The following is a 20,875-nucleotide window of genomic DNA, read 5'->3' as shown; positions in this document are numbered from 1 at the left end:
AGTGGGAATAATAGTTTAAAATATTCAGAGGTCAAGAACCTTACGTAATTATTTTGCTGTTGGAAGTCTGCTTTTGACTAAAAGGTTGAGCAACTTTGTACTTCATTATTGAGTCTAGTTTTTAAACTAATTTTATAATCCTGCTTAATCCACCAATTCTCTCTCATAATCAGTGGGAAAGATACCATTATATTCCAATGAAACAGCTTAATCTGTCTCAAATCTGTTCTGAAATAAAAATAGTACAACCTACATGTAATAAGAAAAGTACTCAAGAATACTTGAGATTTTTGATTTTTTTGTCTCACAAAGATGTAGAATTCTCAGACATTGGGCAGTTTGGTTTTGTGAATTTGATTGTGTTTTCCCATTGCAGTAGGAAATTGAAACACAAAGTGATTTGGGGAATTGGTCAGATTAATCTGTTTTCACTGCATCTGCAGTTTGGCATAGTGGAGTTTTTTTCATGTCTTTGTCAGTGTTTTCTGAGTGGATTTTCCATATGTGCAGTGAAGGAAATGTAAGATTAATCTTTTCTTTAGAAATTGCTGGGATCTGAATGGAGCAGAAACCAGATCTCATCTGTTGTTGATAGATTAATTCATTGACAGACTTGGAAATATGTTTTGGCAGAAAATAGTTTTTTCATTCAGGAAAATGTGGCAGAAGGTTGCTGCTGCTAGTGCTGGTTTTACAGTGGCTTTGGTAATGTGATTTTTTTTTTGATAATTTTGCAGGTTTTAAGCATTCCTGCAGCCCTCTTGCTCCATTCCTATCAGTGAGTGAAACCAGGGAGATGTAGAAACCCTGACTGAAAACAAACCTTTTGCTCAGGTTCATTTTCTGTTTAAAAGGGAAATCATTTTGGGTCTATCTCATATAGTTTAAAATAATTGGAAGACTATTTAAATGGTTTGTCAAAGTGAAGAATCCTTTTTTTTTTCTTTTTTCCTGTGTAACCCCCTGCCTAGAAATTTTATGATTTCAAGAACTTGTCTGCCACTCTTGTCAGTCTTTTACCAGGATGGCTGACTCTGTTTCTGTGTAATGGAGAAATGATATGTGTGTACATACATGTTTATTTCTTTTTTTAAAGTATAATTTCTTTTGAATTTTTTAAAAAATATATTTTGTTTTCTAAAACATGGTTGCTGAAGATGGAAAAAAATTTGCACATTTGTCTGGAATATATGTTTTCACATAATTCTTTTGTACTGGAAGAGATAGGATTCCCAGGAAAGGAAAGAGACTGGATGAGGAGGCCAAGAAAGAGCTTTCCTTAGGAAGGGGCAGCCATGGAAGGATCCACTGCTGGTGTCCAGAGCAGACATGCACGCTCTCCCAAAGGACAGACAGATCTAAGTGTTGATACTCTGCAAAAAGGGAAAGGAATAACATTAAATTCTATTTGATGTGATGGTTTTTCTGAACAGCTGTGCTTATTCAGATGCACTTATAGATTTCTTAAGACACAAATTAAAAAATGCAGAGAGATGTTTTCTCAGAGATGACTATTGACAGTAGGACTTCATAATTTTTAAAAGGAATGCAGTTAACTATACGTTGTAGATGTGAAAGTGCTTTGCTGATGAAGGAAAGATGTACTGAGCAATAAACCTGGGGTGCCTTTGCTCTGTGGTGTTCTTAGCTCATTCCTAGGCTCAGGAACTCAGGTGGTTCTTCTCCAGTCCCGTGTTCTTCACCAAGTGTCCCAAAGCATGTTTTGAACTCCTGTGAGCTGTTGCAGTGCAAATAGCTCCTGTCCATTCTCACTGTTTCTGTTACACTGGAAAAGTGCTGGTTTTAGAGTCTATATGTACTTTATAGCAGAACTAATACTTGTGTAAAGAAGTGTTCTATAGGTACCCTCAGGAGATGTGCAGCACTCCTTTTCTTTTGCTGCTGTGGCCATTTCAGGCAGTGTCTGTGGTGCTTCAGCGTGGGGTTTGCAAAGTGGCTGCTGCTTGCACTCTGCACCATAACCTTCTTTGCTCCCGTTTGGAAACATAGTTTTCTTTTACATATTCAGTTTATAACACTGTATTCCACCCAAGTGTCTTTGCCTTCAGTTAAAAATATCTGTTTAATAGGCACGGATGTTTTAGTTACCTGCATCTCATTAATAATGAGCTTTATTTTTTGCATAAACCATATTAAATATCTCAAGATTCTACATATTTTTTTTTTCTTGTAGTATTGAGCTACCTATAAGTAGTGATGTATTTAATATAAGCCATCACTCTTTTTCTCCAAGCTTTTTAGTTTGGTTTGAGTAGCCTAGTTTGTTTTGTCTGGTTTAGTGAAGTTTTGTGTGAAATGCTTTGGTTGCATGATTGAAGTTGCAATCTGTCAATTGTCAAAACTTCATGCAAGGTTCATTTTTACATAAAAGGAACAACTACATCCAAACAAGATGATAAAGTTATAATGCTGCTGTGTTAAATGCCAGTATTACCTTTGTAGCCTTGTTTGGGTTAAGTCATTAAAACATAAATTCAGTGCTAACCACTTTCTGTAATTGACTATTAGTGTATATGACTTTTGCACATTTTAAAAAGGAAAGAAACCACCCAGATCCATCTGCTTTTACTCCATGCTGCTCTGGGTGTGAGATTTTTCAGTTTTTTCATTTTTAATTCTGCTCTGCAGTAACATCTCTCTGATTGCTGGATGGCATTAATAGGCCTGGCATCCTTATGGCACCACTGGGGAGGAATGAAGGCCTTGCTCTCTGGGCTCTGTATCCCCAAATTCATTTATGTCTCTAAATGTGTGAGGCTTTGAAAAGGGTGTTCAAGGGGATGGAAAGTAGAAAACTGATAAGGATGCGTGGAAGAATGGAACACAGAAATAAACTTAGTTCACATTAAGATAAGGGTGTAATGAATTAGAAGAAAAAGCAGTTGTTGGTAACATTACTGTCCAGAAACAATAAAATGAGATGTGACTTATGCCACGTGTTGGAAACAAATCTTGCTGTTGCTTCTAATTGTGTGAATTAAGAAAAATATGGTTTCTTCCATTTAAACTCCTGTTGATGGACTCTAAAATAAAGAACATTTTGGTGCTTTCTTAAACTAGGAAATCAGGTGTTACTACACTGGATTGCACCGTGCCCTCTGATATTTGTTTGCATGTTTCTGCTCACACTGCCAACGCAAAAGGAGCTTTAGCTAATAGACATGCTGAATTCTGACATTGTAATTGATAAAAAAGATCTTAAGGACAGCCTGCTGAGGCTTTGGTTTGTCCCAACAAAAGACCAAGTAGGATACTGATAACCATTAAATGGGTATATTTCTCTGACTCAAATAGAGGTCTTAGGAAAAAAATGCTCTGGTTTCATGTGAGAATTGTGTGCCAAAACCATTTCTTTCTAAAGCTGCTTTGTTTGGAAGCTTCACATTAGATGCACTAGTGTCTATGTGCACACATTTTTTATATATCTGTTCATAGATGATATACTGGTCATATGCACATATGATGTGATAAGGATATTATGTGGAAAAACATCGTATTTGAAGCAATTATTAGAAGAAAATGATCCTAAGCAGCTGGATAAACAATACTTTTCTCAGAGTTTGTAAATGCAGGTAGAAGGCTTTTTGTGATAAGAGACAGTGACTTCAGAAGTTGAAGAAACAGAATAAAAATTCTTCTTTTTTTTGTCATATTGTAGTTGTGGTGTCACTTATTGTCTTGTCAGAATCATGAGTGTGGAAGGATCTGTAGGCATGAAGAGGGGTAATTAACCTTTTTATGGCTTTGGTCCACTATTTGCTGCTATGGATTGTGCCTTAAGTCAAGGTTGTTTATGCTCATTTAAGCTAGACACTGGTTGCACTCACCTAAAACTATTGCAATCTAAACTGACCCATATCTCACCTAATGCTGTATTTACCAATGATAGTAATGCAGCAAATTGCTTTGGGAGATTTTTTTCCTGGAGTATGAAAATAAAGTATTAACTTGCTGCTTTGCAGTGTTTCCCCAAAAAGGGATTTTTGGGATGTAATGTTTTCTTGCAAATGATAGCTTTTTTTTTTTTTTTTAAGCCTCCAGTATAGATCCTTGTCACATTCTTGGTCTCAGCTCTTGACATTTATTTTTGCATTGCCTATTAGAGAGTGCAGATGTGTGGTTTTGAAAAAAATATCTTTTTCTCTCTGGTTTAGAGCACTGATTGGTATAAGGGAGTGTAAAACTTCAGACTTGAGAAAGAGTAGTACTGGAAATTTCATCTGGGTGTCTGGGGCTTTTTGTGGTGTGTTGTAGGTTTTTGTAGGTTTTTTGATTGTTTGGTTTTGTTGGGTCTTTTCCTCTGACTATTGAATAGTTACATTTAGGAGACTTAATGGACTCGTGTGTTTAATGCCAGCTTGTTCAACTCCTTTGGAGAAGCCACTTTCTCTTTTTCTATATAAACCCCCAACAATAAAACTTTTTTGATATTTCACACTTGGAACCTTCTTTACAACAATTGGCTCTCTCCTGCCAAGTAAGAGAATTTGAGATGGTGTTGGGGGTTTTGAAGTCATTCCTGTGTGAGGAAGTCTGGATTCCTTGTTTCAGGCAATCTGAATGTGTCCTAGCTGTGTGTTCAGTGGGCTCTGGAGTGGGAGTGTTTGCAGACAATCACACAAACATGGGGCTGGAACGGGGCAGCTTCCAGGCAGATGAGCCTTCAGGGGAAGGTTTGTGTTTTGAAAGCTGTTCTCTGTCTTCCCCCTTCATTCCAGTTACCAAGTTGGTCTAATAAGATGCTACACCTGCCAAAGGTGTTACATTTCCTTCCCCCTCTCATGGAAGTGTGCTGGTTTAGTTGGAACTTGTCCTGAATGGAGAACTGCTGTGGTGGTTTGGTGTGGGAGCTGTTGGTGTCAGAGCTGCCTGTCACACTGCTAGCAGTGCAAGCAGAGTGTAAATCCGAGTTTGCAGAGCTGCTCTGTGCCAGCAAACTGCCTGCTACTTAAAGGACAGCCTGCTCCTAGTGGTTAGAAAGAACATCTTAAAAATAAACCCTGTGCTGCCTTTAAATGGTCTCTTATATCTAACATTTCTATCTTAGCTTTATTTTGCTACTTAAAAAGGGAAATGTTTTTGAACTACTGGGATCAAAAAAGCAAGATAAAATTGTAAAATTGGCAGGGAAGCAACTTTTCAGCTCTTGCAAATTGAGGATAAAAGTATTTTGACTATGTAGGAAAGTACATTCACTAATTTACAAGTAGATTATGTAGTCTTTTTAAAAAAGAAATCTGCTAGTTCCTTTTTTTATTACGTGCAGTTTGCTTCTGTGTAAACTTTAACCCTTTGTGCAAAGGAGAGTTTCTAGGTGTTAATGATTTTTCTTGATGACAGTGCTAGTTTCTTTTGGTTAAAATGTTTCCCAGAGTGAGTTTAGGATGTGGGGGAGAACATGTTCAAAAGGTAGTTTGAGCTGTCATTGTTTCCACAAGTGTCAGTGCTTAGTCTGAAGTTAGTTTACACTTTAAAGACTGTGTGTATTGTGGTTTTCAGCTCTGAAGGAGTTGCTATGAGTTCACCACTTAAGGATTTCTTAGACTGAAAAATGAGATTTTACACTCATTTCCCTCTGTCAGAAAAATTCTGAATTATTGGAATTTTCTCCCTGTCCCTCACATTTTCTTAACATTCTCAGTGAGTCTTAGTTATATTTACAAAACCTTGTTAAATGTGTGATTCATTTATTTTGCATCACAGAATTGAAAATATACCTAAAGGTAGATTGTGATCTGTGGTCCATTTAAAAGAAGTTGTGTGAAAGGAATATAATTTTATTTTTAGGTCATAGAATAAGATGTTGAGTCAACATTTGAGAACTTTTTTTAATAGCTAAATTAATTGATTAGAGTGGTGTTTACTGTCGTTTATATCGAATCTGAAATACCCTCTATTGAAGGTTCTTGCCATTTCTTGCATTTATTTATACCATTTTACTGAGAACATTCTTTTCCTGCACATTTTTAATTTCGTGATGGCAATGCAAACCTAATAGTGATGTATTTCAATACAGAATTCCTCCTGATAGAGACGAAAAGTATTTACCTCCATTGATATTGTGTAGCACGGAGGAAAAATAATAATTATTCAGAGGAAGAAGCAATTTGGTTTTATGCAGTAACGGTGCTTTCTGAAGCTGTTACCCTAGAGTTAGGGGAGATGCTCTAGAGTTAGGGCAGACGCTGCCGCGGGGTTTTTGCCGTGCTGTGTGGCACGCTGTAGAGCAGTGCTGCCCGCGGCAGTGCCGTGCTAAGCGTGCTGTGCTCCGCAGCCCCCCCGCAGGACGCAGCCATGGCCACGGAGATCGGCTCCCCGCCGCGCTTCTTCCACATGCCGCGCTTCCAGCACCAGGCGCCGCGGCAGCTCTTCTACAAGCGGCCCGACTTCGCCCAGCAGCAGGCCATGCAGCAGCTCACCTTCGACGGCAAGCGCATGAGGAAAGCTGTCAACAGAAAGACCATCGACTACAATCCTTCTGTCATCAAATATTTGGAGGTGAGGAAAGGGATTGTTTGATTTTGTTTAGAATTTTTTTTCCCTCATATTTGGGGTTGTGCTGTTTGGTTTCCGCTGTGTGAGAGCGCTGTGTGCTGCTGCCTGTCCCTGGTCCCTTGGTGAAAAGCAGGCTGAGTTACCATTCAGGCAACGCAGTCAAACCTCCACTCAACACTCACCGCAGCTGGCTCAGCCTCAGAAAGGCTCTTTTGCAAGGTTTTATTCCCGCAGAGTATCATGAGAATGAACCACGTGGAGCAGGCAGCTTAAGAGGGGGAAGGGGTGGAGAGTGGAGCTCAGGGCTGGGCAGAGGGGCCTGGCCTCCAGGGGAAGGCGGGTGGCCACCAGGGATGCCCAGCCAGTGACAGGGGAAGGAGAGGCCAGAGGAAGTTGTGACACCAAGTCCATGAGGGAAGCTGTTTTTCCCTTGGGGAGGGATGACTCCATGGGGAGCAGTTAATGTTTCCAGGGCTGAGGGCTTGGGGGTTGAGCAAGGGGGGAGAGTTCATGGGATGCTACAGAGGAGTGTGGAATATGGGAGAGCTACTGCTGCATTTCTAACCAAAATTACAGATGCTTGTAAATTTGGTATATTGTGAATAAAAAGGAGGTTGAGCATTGGCAATGAAACTGCAAGTGTTCTGTACTTTGTGTAAATACCAACTTTTGTGTTTTATCTTAAAATTCCAAGTTGGCGTGCAGTTGAATATCTTGTGTAATGTTCTGGCTTTTCATAAAAAACTGATTATAACTAATGTAGTCATTCTTATTTTTGTTTTGAAATAGAAATTTCCCAGAATGGAAGATGAACCATTGTCCCTTCCCCTCCATAATCAGGGCACTAGAAATATTTTCTCATCATTTTACTAAATAGCTCTTCAGCTTGCAGTGTGGCCTCTGAAAGTCATTTCTATACAGTTAAGAAATGGAGAAAAACTTTAAATTTTATTGACAAATTTTTTCTATAAAAATGCTTATTTAGCTCACCTGATGGGATAGCATTACTTGAGAAATACAATTTTCTCATCCAAATTTACTCTACCAGTACTGGATGTTACCCTGGGAGAAACAGAATGAAATCTAAATACATTGTTACAGCTGCAAGAGCAAAGTGGCAAAAATACGACGAAATTAATTCCACCTGCTATGGCCAGTGCATGGTTATAGCTTGTAGGTGTTAACAGTTAGGTTTTCATAATAATTAATCCATTATCTAAGATCTGTTCAAACATCAAACATTTTAAGCACATTTTTATCTTTTAGGAATGCCCCAAAAGAGATTCTGTTCGTAGTGGACTATGCTCAAAAACAATTCTGAAGTCCAGGACCTTTTTACTGTGGCAGGAATAAGCACCCTCAGAATTCTGTTTATTAAAACATTAACAGCATAGAAAAAAAAAAAAACCAACTGATCTCCATCTGATGGCTTCACTACTACTGATTTTATTTAATGTAATTCTAGGAAAAAAAAAAAATGAACCAAGAAAATGTGTAATTTGCTCTTGGTTTAAGAAGTTGTAGCAAACTGTAGTGGTGTGTGCTGGGAATGCTTTACCTAGAATTGTGACTTGTTTCCAATATGTGCACAGATCCAAATTGGTATGGTCTGTGGCACAAAGCCAAAGTAAGTGATTTAATTCTAAATTCATGAGGAGTGTTTTTGAAAAGGTTTTGGTCAACAACTCACAAAATTTAAGTAATTGAAGGCGCTGTTATCCCTTGGTTGTCTTAAGTTGTGACCTTTTGAAAGTGTTGTCTTTGTGCTGGCTCTGCAGAAAGTCCTTTTGTAGCTGGTGCTGCTGTGTGGATTTCATGGGGAGTTCATCAGCACAGATGCTAATGGTGTCAGTTCTTGTCCTGAATATTGAGCTTTGACACTGGGCAGCAGAGTACCACAGAAATGTTCCTTGTTACTTAGGAGTGCTGCTTTCCTGGAGTTGCTTTGATCTGTTGAAATCAACACTTTAAACATTCCTGACTCCTTTTCTTACAGAATTTAAATTCCACTTGTTCCTTTTCCTGAGGCCAAAGTCTTAACACAGTTCATTCTAAAATCCTTGGTGCACTTTAAAATTTCCCAAATAGGATCTCCATGTGTTTTTTATTTTCTGTTACTTAACAAGGAAGTACACTGTTATGAACTGGGAGTTGTTTTCTTCTTTCCAGAACAGAGTGTGGCAGCGCGACCAACGAGATATGCGAGCGATCCAGCCCGATGCGGGGTATTACAATGATGTAAGTAAAGTTTTCCTGTTCACTGATGAAGTTGTGCATGTAAAATTTGTCCAGAAAATTGGAAGGATTCTGCCTGTCAGCTGAGGTTATTTTTGTATCTGCAAAAAGCCTTTAAGCTTTGAAGGCTTTCTTCACTCTATGTTATTTTGCTCTGTTGGAATCCATGTCCATGAAGGGACCTTAAGGTTGGACAGGCTTTTAATTTCTGTGCATAAGAACTTTCAAAATGCACTGAGGTTGCAAAGCTGCTCTTGAAGATGCTTTTTCTGGATGTTTGTTTTTTTAAATCATGCAGGCTTTGAAACACTTCTACCAACTTACTTCTGGTAATATCCCTGTAAATTATAACATTGCTTTTCCAAAAATGGGTGTTTAGAATGTGTTCTTTTCTTGAAGGTTCTGATTTAAATGTCATCAGGAAATCTTTTCTTTCTTCTCTTACAGTTGGTGCCTCCTATAGGAATGCTGAACAACCCTATGAATGCTGTGACAACAAAATTTGTTCGGACATCTACTAATAAAGTAAAATGCCCAGTGTTTGTTGTCAGGGTGAGTACGGTGTTGGAAGTACTTTGTTGTCTTAATTTAAATTAGATGATTCTTAGCTGAACAAGATGGCATTCAAAGCATCTTTAAATAAAAATAGCATGTGTAGTGTATGGACTACTTCTGTGTCCAGTCTTTCTGTGGAAAGCTTTAGGAAAATAAGTTGTAAAGTCTGAGTACACAAGAGTTATTACTCTGAGTTTGGGGTGCAATTCCTACCTTCCCTACTACATTTCAGAGACCTGATATGTTGTGACTCAAAAGAAAGGAGATTTGGTCTCTGTGCTGTTTGAGTCTCATAGCAGCTTTTAACAACTTCTCCATGACGTCATAAGTATTGTTTAGTATGGATATCGTGTGCTAGAAATGCACTGGTGCCAGTAAACTGTTTCATCTTTACAACTAGAGTTTTTCATTGTTTTTACAGTGGGCTTTGTCCTGTTGTTACAAAAGTCCTCTGGCACAGTTTTGCATTTTTGCCTTCTTGCATCCTCTAGAAAGTAATTTAGTAGCTTCCATTTCCACAGAGTCCCTGAATAAGCTCATGATTTATTTGGAGAATTGTGAAGAAATATTTGAATGTTAAATTTGCACGGTTTAGTTAAATTTTTCTTTTGCAGTGGACTCCTGAGGGGAGACGCTTGGTCACTGGTGCATCTAGTGGGGAATTCACTTTATGGAATGGACTGACTTTCAATTTTGAAACAATATTGCAGGTAAAGTAATCTGTCAAGATTTCTTTGTATTTCCTTGAGGTCTTGGAGCATGTTTTAGGAACACATCTTCACCCTGTTCATCATGGGTCTGTGGTCTGAGTGGTGATGGGAGCCTTAGAGGTCTTCTGTCTTGTTGTGATCCCATGTCAGGCCATGGCTGCAGGCAATTCATTCAATGCTTCTCATTCCATCTCCATCTTCTATATTAACTGTTCTCAAGAATGTACTATGAGTATTTGTAATAAAAATAAAACCACTTTGAAAACAAAGTGCAAATACTCTTACTGTTTAGAAGACCACTGTATACAGAGTAAGGGATTTTGCCCCCCAACATCTTGAATGTATTTAGATCATCATTGTTCTTGTTTCCTCATTGCAGCTGTTAAGTCAGAACGTTAGTAACTTCAGTGTTTGTGTGGATCAGAGAGTATTGGAATGTGTTTGCTAGAAGTTCTGTTTCTGAATTTGCAGGCTCACGACAGCCCTGTAAGGGCTATGACTTGGTCACACAATGATATGTGGATGCTGACAGCAGACCACGGGGGATATGTGAAATACTGGCAGTCCAACATGAACAACGTCAAGATGTTCCAGGCACATAAGGAGGCGATTAGAGAGGCCAGGTTTATACACAATATACCATTTTCTGTAGTACCTATTGCCATGATTAGACTGTTCTCTAAGTGTATTCTGGGTGCAGAAATGCATGGGCTCTGTCAGATTCTGGGAAACTTCCTGCACCACATAAACACAGGATTTCCTTTTGTTTCCACATTCTCACCGTTTTGCTGGCACCTTTCTGAATTAGTATTGTCCCAGTATCCGCCTCTGCAATATGTTAGAGATGTATTTGTCTGCCGCATTTTGCACTGGTATTCTTTTCATTTTTATATGGTGACGATGTGTATCAGTTATTCCTTTTTATACGCACTGTGTAAGACAACAATTTCATTCCAAATAAAGAATTCAGTCTTTAATAATCTTAACTGAATAAAATATAAAGCCTTCAGAAATAAAACACCTGCATAGTTCTCACAAAATAATAAAACACTAAATAAAGTGAAGAACTGCTTGGCTTGGTGAAGCCAAGACTTCCAGTAATACTAAATACCCACGCAGACTGCCACATACAGAAGTCTAATGTTAATACTGAATGGGTTCTTCAAGCTTGAAACTGTAAGAAAGCTATTGAAAAGAAGATTGTAGGATATTCTCTTGGTTCAGTGTTGATGCCTCAGTTGTGCAAATGTCTATATAAAAATCAAATCTAAAGTGATACTTATCAGTAAGATGTAAATGAAGGGTGTTTCTAGAGCAAACCTGCATATAATTTTTAGTAAATGTTTTTAAAGTAAGCCTGAAGAGAAGCTGCAGATCCCAAATGGCGCTAACACAGTGTTTCTTTGGGTTCAGGTGCTGGCCCATGGTGATAAAGGTTCACTGCCACAAACTCACTTTCCACCAAAGTCACCATTTTTCTTGGTAGGGTGCAGCATTTTCTGCCAGAGTTTGGTTGTGAGAAGTGCTTATTTGGATTCAGTTACTATCTGACTATCATGGCCATGCACTGAATTTCTCTACTGCTTTAGGCCCTTTCTTGATCATAAAGATCTAGGATTTCTCAAGGGCTCCCTTGTGGTCTTTCACTGCACCAGAAAGTTGAGTGCCTGTCAGTTGTTGGAGGTGTTCTGGCCCTATTCACATGATTAAATAACTCCTTGTTTTCCAGTGACTTTCATCAATCAATGTTAACTGCTGAACCTGGAAGCTGCTTACGTGTCTATAGGATTCTTTTCATGTTGTTGGTGGGGTGTAATAAGAGGGAGTGTTTCCAAATTGCTCTTACAAGTGTTTGTTTTATATAGGTTTTTTTTCCCCCAACAGTTAAACCAAGTAGTATTTTCCTGTAACCAGCTTTCCCTTATGTTTTGCTTCTCTGCTGCAAAGCACCTGTGGCTGAAGAGGAGTTTTTTCCTAAGAACTGTTCTCCTGTGCTTCCATGCAGTGTCACTTTCTTGTGGTATTACCAAACATGACAATCTAGGCTGACAGTTACCAAACCATATTGATGTTGCTTCTCACCCTGCAGAGAAGGCACTACTGTGTGCAGTCACAGATAGGAAGGTGCTAAGAATAAATGTCAGATTTTTTCCTCATTTACAGGGGACTGCAATGCAATAGTAGCCCTATGCTGAATTCATGAGTTGTGGTGAAGTGCCGTTTGGCAGGCACTGTATTCACTAAAGTGCCTATGTTCAAATGCCTCCTTCAGTGTATAACACATTACAGTATAATTTTGCCCTGTCTGAGAAGCATAGATAATCTGTTAAATGCTGACTTCTTTCCCCTGCTGTGTGTCTTCATGTAACAGTTTCTCACCCACGGATAATAAATTTGCTACATGCTCTGACGACGGCACTGTTAGAATCTGGGACTTTCTACGTTGCCATGAGGAGAGAATTCTTCGAGGTATGTGTACCAAAAGTACTGATTGGGGTATTTCAAGAGGGGGAAAACCTTTTTTTTTTTTTTTTCTTACTAGATGTTCACAATACAGAAGTATCAGCTTGTCTACAGTTTTTTCCTTAATGCTCCAAACAAGTTTTTGTTTGGCTGCTGCTATAGCTACCTTTTATTCAGAGAGGCTGCAGTTCACAAGGGCATTACACTGTTTACTCTCCACTTGAGCTCTAAACATTGGAGGTGGATAGAAGGACATTTTACTGCTCCTAATTAGGTAGAAACAGCTGATTCTGCATCAGGAATAAATTTATCTTTCTCCAAAGCTTAATCTTTGTGGCTGCTGTTGCTTCAGAACGTGTATCTTCATGCAGAGGATTCCATTCTCTTCAGGGGCATACCTTTCATTCTGATTTCTTCAGAGGCAAGGTGGTTATTTCTCATTCCTTAAGAGGAAGAAAGTATTTAAGTAGAGAGAACAGATTTTAATCACATCATTTATGGCACAGGCAAATAATCCTAGCTGTGGTTAAAGTTTCTGTCCAACATCTATGTACACTAAATTCTGGTTCCTTTCCATTGGCCTTCTTGAACCTTTCTCCTCTTGCTGCAGTCCTAATGAGCAGTAACAGTAGCTTCTGACAACTATTCCTTTTTTGCAGAGATGTCCAAGGTACATAATTTAATAAGAGACTATATTAAAAGACTGCTCTGAGACTGAGGGCTGTAGATTTGCAGATAATTTGCAGAGAAGGGACGGAATAAAAACATGGACTTTCAGTTCTAGGTGTGTGAGCTTGTACAGTTCTTTCCTAAATTAAGGAATTGTTTTATTAAATCATACCTCCATCTTGGACCTGCATTCCATATTTTATGACTTAGAGCTCTCCCTTGTGTGTCATTTGACTCTTAGGGTCTCCTCGTGTTTTACAAGCATGTTACTTTTAAACACTGCTGCTTTGCAAAGACATTGAGTCCAGCATTACTGCAGTGATGTTTTAACAGCATGTGTCCATAGACATTATGGTAGGTGTGTTCTTTGCAGAACCTGGCAAATTTCTAGGTTATGTACTTCATACCTGTTACTCTGGAAGGCCTCAAACAGATTTAGGACTGTTCAGCTTAATGCTTTACAAAGAAATCTTTCTGCCTTAAACATATCCTGTACCCTCCTCCAGGTATGTACTAACCACGTGGAGGAAATAGGGATTGCCTCCATGCAGAGTTGTCAAGGCTATAAAAACCCCTCCACTTCTATGGCCTTTCAGTGTTCTGTGTGAAGTAGGAGAATAGCATTTAATTTAGGGTGTAGAGAAGAGAACTTGCACTACATTTTCTTCTGTTACCATGTGTATGTTAACAATTGTGAGTAGACCTCAGATAGAATTATCCTACAGCTTCTTAGTTTATACATCTCAGTATTTAATTTTTAGTTTGCACATAATTCTATAAACAGTACATTTGCTTCTATCATCTAACCATAATACACTCCACTAGTCATGTAAGTTGGAAGTGGTTTGAAAACTTTACCATCTTTGGATAAAATTGAACAGGAGAGATTATTCCTCATTTCTGCTGTCAGATAAGCAAAAAAACCCCAAACAAACCACCAAACCTAAACCCAAAGAACACCAGCAAAATCATACCCCTCACCATAGTAAAATAATACCCAAACCCATGATTGTTGGGAGGATGTCTCTGCAAATACACAGGTTTGATTTGGCTTTAGTCTCTAGGACTGGTTTTAAATATGGTCAGAAGACTTACTTGAAAGAACTGGTGGGTAACATCATTTTCTTGGTAGAAAACACAACCTTTCACTCTTATTTGGAAGTTAGTGCTCATGGCTTTAGGATACTGATCTTCAGCTTTTGGCTTTGCCATGTGCATTCTGCTTTTACTCAGTTACAAGTGTGACCTGTAATACTTTGCTGAGCCTTCCAGTTGTGGAACTACTCATGCCATTGCCATGCACTTAGAGATCTGTAAAGTAAAATTTTGGTGCCACTATGTCAAAGGGATTTTATGTACATTGTTTAAATCAAATACAATGCTGGGAAATTATTTTTATTTCCTATTTTCACACATCATACAGCTCTTCTGGATAATACTGATGCTGTGAAGTTGAAGGAGTACTAGTGTCCTTTAGGTCCCGAGTTTCACTTCACATGTTAAGGTGTCCTTCAAGTTGTCACACAGAATTGTAAAAGTCAAACATAACTAGAAATTCACAGTCAGATGTATTAATTAAAAAGATCAGCACTCACAGGGATAATATGTCAATATGTTGTTGTTCTGAATAATTTTTCAACAACAAATTAAGGAACATATTTTAAAAAACAGATATGAGGATTCTAATGGTAAGAGAATTTTAAGCTTTTAAAGCAATTCTGTAGAGAGCAATAAAGTTATGGGATAAGCTTTGCTGATATAAAAAAGACAGAATTCCATTATTGCAGGTGTTTTTGCTTGCCCTGGAGCAAACTAATATTTATTCCTATGTTTTTTGAAATGGCCTGAAGCAACAATTCTAGGCTTACCTTCTGAAGAGTAAAACAATAGAAGTGGTGAACTACAGGAGATGAATTCTTAATGTTTTCCTGCAGTTCTTTCAGCTGTGTGGAATAGGCCAGTAGTTTAACCTGTGGGCTGCTTGAGATACACTTATTAACTGTATCAACTTCCTCTTAACTCCTCAAAGTGAAGGTAAACAGGACACCCTCCAGGGTTCTTCAGGGGTTGTGCCAGAGGTTGAGTCTCATTTCTTCAATCCCTAAGTCCCTTTTTGCTGGCCAGTTTTTCACTGCCTAAAGTAGCTTTGGACCACCATAGCTTTCCAGGGCACAGGAGGGGGAGTTTGGGCATTTTGTTAGCAGTACATGTAGATTTATCAGGCTCCTTTTTAATACCCTAAAGAAATAAATCAGGTTAAATTCTTGTTTTCTTGGGGAACTATCTTGAAATCAAGTGAGCAATCTTGGAAGAACTTGTAGGTGGAGGAGATAGCATTGAGTGTCATTGCTTCCCCACAGCTCAGGTATGCCTAGCTTTTCTCTTGAGGTACAGCTGCTGTGGTCCTGATTTTGCACCAGTTGCTTCTACCTGTGTGAATTTCTGTCATTTCACCATCTTGATGATGGTAATGAGTGCAGTTTAATACACTTACTAAAATACATAGGTAGGAACTTTATTGATGTTAAAAAAACGTTCTTTTAAAAATAAAACATGGAAGACAGGCTATAGTATAGCATAATTTTATTTTCATGACTGTAATCTGTTCCTCTGAATGGCATTTCCAATAAAATAATCTCAGATCTTTTGTCTAAACTTGCAATGAAGCTAATGCTGGGAACATTTCTGTAAGAGCATACACATGGATGGCTTTTAATAATGCTAAAAACATTTAGTAAAAAAACGTATGCAGTACAACATTTATGTCCCTTTATCTATATGAGAAATTAGTGCTGTTGCTGATTTTCACTGGTGGCAGTGACGTTCTGGGTAGTGTGTCTGTGCTGATGTATCCCTGGGAATATTTTGGGTAGGTCATTAATAAACGCATGATTCCTTAATTATTCCCGGCATGACATCGTGGGTTTGGAGGCTACAAATAGATTTTGGATTTCTCAGTTCCCTTCTCCTTCCTCTCACAGTCATCCAGAATCCAGTAGAATGAGAGCTTGGGAAGACTGTAATGTTTTCATTCTGAAATGTAGATGAGTTCTGTATCCCCAGGATTTCAGAGTTACCTGCCTTAAATAGTTCTTTTGAGGAGGATGACTCCACCCAGCTTTCTGAAGGATGGTATAACCCATGCTTTTTAAATGCTTTGTAGATATGTTTTTCCAATTTCTGTCTCTAAAATAGGGTGATACATTAAACAGTCTTTCAGCCAGCGTGGTAGACTTGACAAAAGATTTGTCTTAGCCTATTCAAACAATTAAAGGCAATCAAGATTTTATTGCATTCTGCTTGGATTTGAAATGTGCTTTTTGTAACAACGTCTGATTTTTAACACTGTCACCTACAAAATAACCTGGGGCAATCACAGCAGTCGTGGTAAACAGACTCTTCATCAGCTCACAAGTTCTGAAGAAGTGTTTGCACCGCTATTCACACTGAAATAACTGAGGGATTTATTCCTCTCTTCCATTTCTCAGTCTTTATTAACAAATAATGTACCATGAAGTCCCTTCAGCTGTTGGAATCTGTTGTATTCTATCTCTGAACTTTCTGCCTGAAAGGGAAGGATCTCTTCAGAGTTTTTTTCCTCAGTCAAATAGCAAATCCTGAAGTTAATTTAGACATGAGTTCCATGGGTAAAAGGAACCTGAGGAGCAAAGCTGCATCTTCAACTTGGTCCCTCACTTTTAAACATCGATTATTATCAAGTTCTTAGCCTTGAAGCAAGTAACTTCTAAAACTGTTCCCTTTTCTTGGAGTATAATTGAACTCTACATTGGATAATTTAAAAGAAAAAACCCTAACACTACTGTTTCCAACTTTTCTACCCTTAAATGAGGTTTTTCTTTTTTTTGCCTTGTCTCAGCAAAGAGAGAAAACTCAGCAATTTCCAGAAACCCATGTATATCAATACCATGGCTCTTTTAAGGAGAACTATTTTTTAAACCTTCAGGGGGTATTTGTGGGGATTGATTCTTTAGACTGTTGGGATTTCAGGTATATTTGAAACATCTTTTAGTCTAGGTATATCCCTACACGAATATTAGAAAGTTTTTATTCAGAACAGAAGCTCTGAAATGAGACCTGGCTGATAGTGGCACCAACCATACCAATCTAGAGAAGGCAAATCCTTGAATTTTTGAACTTAAAAAGATGGCCTGTTTTGGAATGCTGGTATTGGACCAGCTCAGTCTCCTCTTTGTTGGTGGATTTGTGGGTGGGCCAGCTGGTGTTGCAGATCTCTGATCTTTGTCAGTCTTTGTTGCCAAAGCTGAGCTGGGGCTGGGGGAGAGGTGTTGCAGCTAAATCAGTTGAGGAACAGCACATAGCTGTGCTTTTCATATGCATTAGGCACAAGAAATGTTCAGGAATTTGTGCTAATAGTGGATCTGGGAGAGGTTTCTCCCCTACACAATCTGTGATGCAGGAGCCCTGTTCTGCTGCTCATGCTATACCAGTCATCCTGCTGCTGCTCCTTTGATTTTTTTGTGCATGGTGGGCTCTTTATAGTCTCATGCACTCTTCTCCTCTCATTAGGAAATACCTTTACCTTTGTGAGATTAAAAGTTACAAATATTGTTCACACTTTCTTGCTTCATAAGTGGAAGGTAACACACCACATGTGTTTCCCAAGCATCTTTCTTTACACTTTGTTCAGAATTAAGCAGCACCAGGGACTTGGAGTGGGAATACTTACACTCTTTCCTGAGCTTGTAGCTAATCTTAGTTACTGCTGCTTGTTAGGGTAGTGGATATCATCTCCATTAGATGGGAAGAATCCCATTTCTTGCTTGAGGCTACTAAAAAGTGTTCAGGTGTCATCTGGTAACTCAGTGTTATTCCTGATAATGACTTTCAGGACTAAAGTGCATTGGTTTTCTCTGCATAGGAAACTTTATTATAGGTAGGCTTTATTGAAATAGCCACTTCTCTATGTGTTAGAAGTAAAAATCCTTCTGAGAGTTGAGAAACTACCCTGCTGTATTGGCTTACATTGGCTTTCTGTTTGTGAGGTGTTCTGGATTGAACAAAAATTTGAGGTTGACTCACAATGTTGAGATGATTTACAGAAACCACCATTAAAAGATAGTGGTAAGGTGATAGCCTCAGGCTTTTGCTCTGCTTCCTAAAACAATTCCAGGAGAGTTAGAGGATATTGAAGACTGCTCTTGGAGCTGGTTGAGCCTGATATGCCTAAAAACTGTAGTTCATAATTTTGTGAGTAGTATACAGCATACTAAGTCTTAGAGTTCTGATTCTTGTCTAGAATCAGTGTTTTGAAAATTCTGAAAAATTAATAGGAAATACATAGAATTCTCAAGGAACAGATAGAAGAGAGGAGACATGAGCCACAGACTATGCTATAAAGAAGGCTTTTCATGAGACAAGAATGAAGATTCACTGTGCTAGAAAGAGATAATTTCAGATTCAACTTTGAAATATTTTCATCCCTTAAAATAGTCCTGAAGCTGAAAGTTATACAATCACTTACATTGAGCTCAAGGGCAAATTTTACACTAATACTTGTAACCTGTCTATTCTCTTAAGCTTGGAGGAATAATGAGAAACCTCAGAGAAACCAGGACAGCCAGCTCTCAATGCTGCTGAAATACAGGATGGTTCCATAAGAACTTGTCTGCATTGTTAGGATTTCTTGCCTCTGCTTCCTTTTGTGTGTCTGCTGATTGCAAGGGGCAGATAAATACTGAACTAGGTGAAACCATTTTTACAGGCTGTTAGTTATGAGAACTTCATTTCCATCAGTTGTGACTTCACATGGAATTAAAAATAATAGTGCACAATACTCTGTGTAGGGCTCAGGACCCACCTGCAGTGAGAGCCTCTGGTGCACCTGAGAGCTTTGTCCTTCAGCCCTTCTCATGATTGTGGAAGAAGAAAAACACCATCTGAGCAGATCACATTGGTAGTAATGATAAAATCCTAAATTACAGAGGCATTTGAAAGCTGATGCTAAGGTGTTACCAGTCTTCCTTTCTCAGCACAAGTGTGGTTGAAAAGGAGGCAAGCCATTGAGGATGGTGGCCTCTGGGTATCTATGCACCAGAATCTGTCATAGCAAAAGCTCTCAACAAAAAAAAGATTATCTGTAATTAGCATTAAGCCAGTTCTATTAGTAACTCATCTCTGATAAAGTCTTACATGGATGAATACTCAGAATTGGACACTTCATTAATTAGATTTTTAATGGACTCTCTTTTTCTGACATACTGTTTCCTCAGAGAGGACAGATAAAATGAAGCTCTTTTAGAATAAGGGGTGGATGTCTTCAGAAAATAGAAAAACACAATTTCTTCTTGAAAATAATCCATGTCAGTCATTGGAAACTTCCCTTGCAGGCTTCGTGATGCCACTTGTATGAGTTAAACAAAACTCTTTATTTAACTTCTATCTTTTTATATCCTCCAGTTACTGTACTAAAAGCTTTTGTGAATGTAGGTAAGCATGAACTTTGCAAAGCATTTGATATTTTATTTGCAGCATTTCTACTCTACATACTTAAATTATTTCCTGTTATTTTTACATTTAGTCTGAATGCTGTTCTTGGTTTAGTAGTGAGACACTTGGCATCAAGTTTTATCATGTGAGTGGTGCCATAATCTCAAATATGAGATTACACGTTGCTAGGGACAGCCAGACCCTGGGATATGGGGACAGAGCTTGCAAATGTTTTCCCTAAAATACAGTGTCTTTTTTTCTTTCATGTCTTTCATAACTGCCTGGCATTAACTCCCTCATGAGAAAGCTGATCCTGCTTGTGATAACGTTGCATTTTTAGGAAGACACAGTCAAAATTTAATGGGGAATTTGTTGAAATGGGATTGTATAACAGACCAGGAGAAGAGGGACAAATAAGAATCCTGAATAAATCTGTGTGAAAGGTGGCTGGAAATAAGCATTGGAAATGTAGGCAAGCGTGGAGGCTGTGGCAATATGAAGAAACCAACAGCTTGTGTAAGGATTGAGAAAAGCTGGTGACAGTGTGAGTGTGGGGATGAGAATGATGTGTGGTGGAACTTGGCAAGTCACACTGGGCATTTTGTGAATAATTTTGGGCAGCCTGAGTCACTGGATCAGCCACTGGAGAGGCGGGGGTTTTATGGCTGAGGGACACAAGCGGGCAGTGCAGAATGTGCCCAGAGTGTATCTCTGCTAATTTGTGTGGTAACAGTACCCTGATATCTCTTACATTTGTGTTTTGTGTCATGGCTTGTAGAAACTCCAGCTGATTGAGTAGAGTTAGGAACATGCTCTGTGTTTGTTCTGAGGATGAACATGGAGTGAATCATAGACTATGCTGAGGTGGAAGAGACCCCCAAGAATCATGGAGTCCAACTCTTTAGCCCTAGATGCACAAAATCCCCAAGATTCACGTAATTTGCCCAAGAGTGTTGTCCAAACCCTTGTTGAACTCTGTCAGACTTGGTGCTGTGACCACTTCCTGGGGAGTCTGTTCCAGTGCTCAGCCATCCTCTGCGTGAGAAACTTTCCTGGTGTCCAACATAAACCTGTCCTGACTCAGCTCTGACTGTTCCCCTGGGTGCTGTCACAGGTCATGAGAGTGAAGAGATCAGTGTCTGCTCTTCCCCTTCCCCTCACAAGGGGGTTGTGGACTGCAGTGAGGTCTCCTCAGTCTCTTCCAGGCTGAACAGATCAAATGACCTCAGCTGCTCCCCACATGGTTTCCCCTCTAGACC

General features: G+C 38.9%; 1 protein-coding gene across 3 annotated transcripts in view; it reads left to right on the top strand.

The window, feature by feature from the left end:
* Nucleotides 1-20,875, top strand: part of WDR33 (WD repeat domain 33) — a 68,608-nt gene that overhangs the window by 9,771 nt on the left and 37,962 nt on the right. For all 3 annotated transcript variants that reach the window (XM_064435783.1, XM_064435780.1, XM_064435782.1), the window contains exons 2-7: nt 6,296-6,519; nt 8,686-8,754; nt 9,199-9,303; nt 9,921-10,016; nt 10,488-10,639; nt 12,388-12,485. In XM_064435783.1, coding sequence (XP_064291853.1) covers nt 6,316-6,519; nt 8,686-8,754; nt 9,199-9,303; nt 9,921-10,016; nt 10,488-10,639; nt 12,388-12,485 — 724 coding nt within the window. In that variant the 5' untranslated portion in view covers nt 6,296-6,315. The remainder of the gene's footprint in view (nt 1-6,295; nt 6,520-8,685; nt 8,755-9,198; nt 9,304-9,920; nt 10,017-10,487; nt 10,640-12,387; nt 12,486-20,875) is intronic.

Source organism: Passer domesticus, chromosome 11 (assembly GCF_036417665.1).
Source record: "Passer domesticus isolate bPasDom1 chromosome 11, bPasDom1.hap1, whole genome shotgun sequence".
Taxonomy (NCBI): domain Eukaryota; kingdom Metazoa; phylum Chordata; class Aves; order Passeriformes; family Passeridae; genus Passer; species Passer domesticus.
The sequence above is the reverse complement of the archived record's forward strand: the minus strand, read 5'-3'. Positions and strand labels throughout refer to the sequence as shown.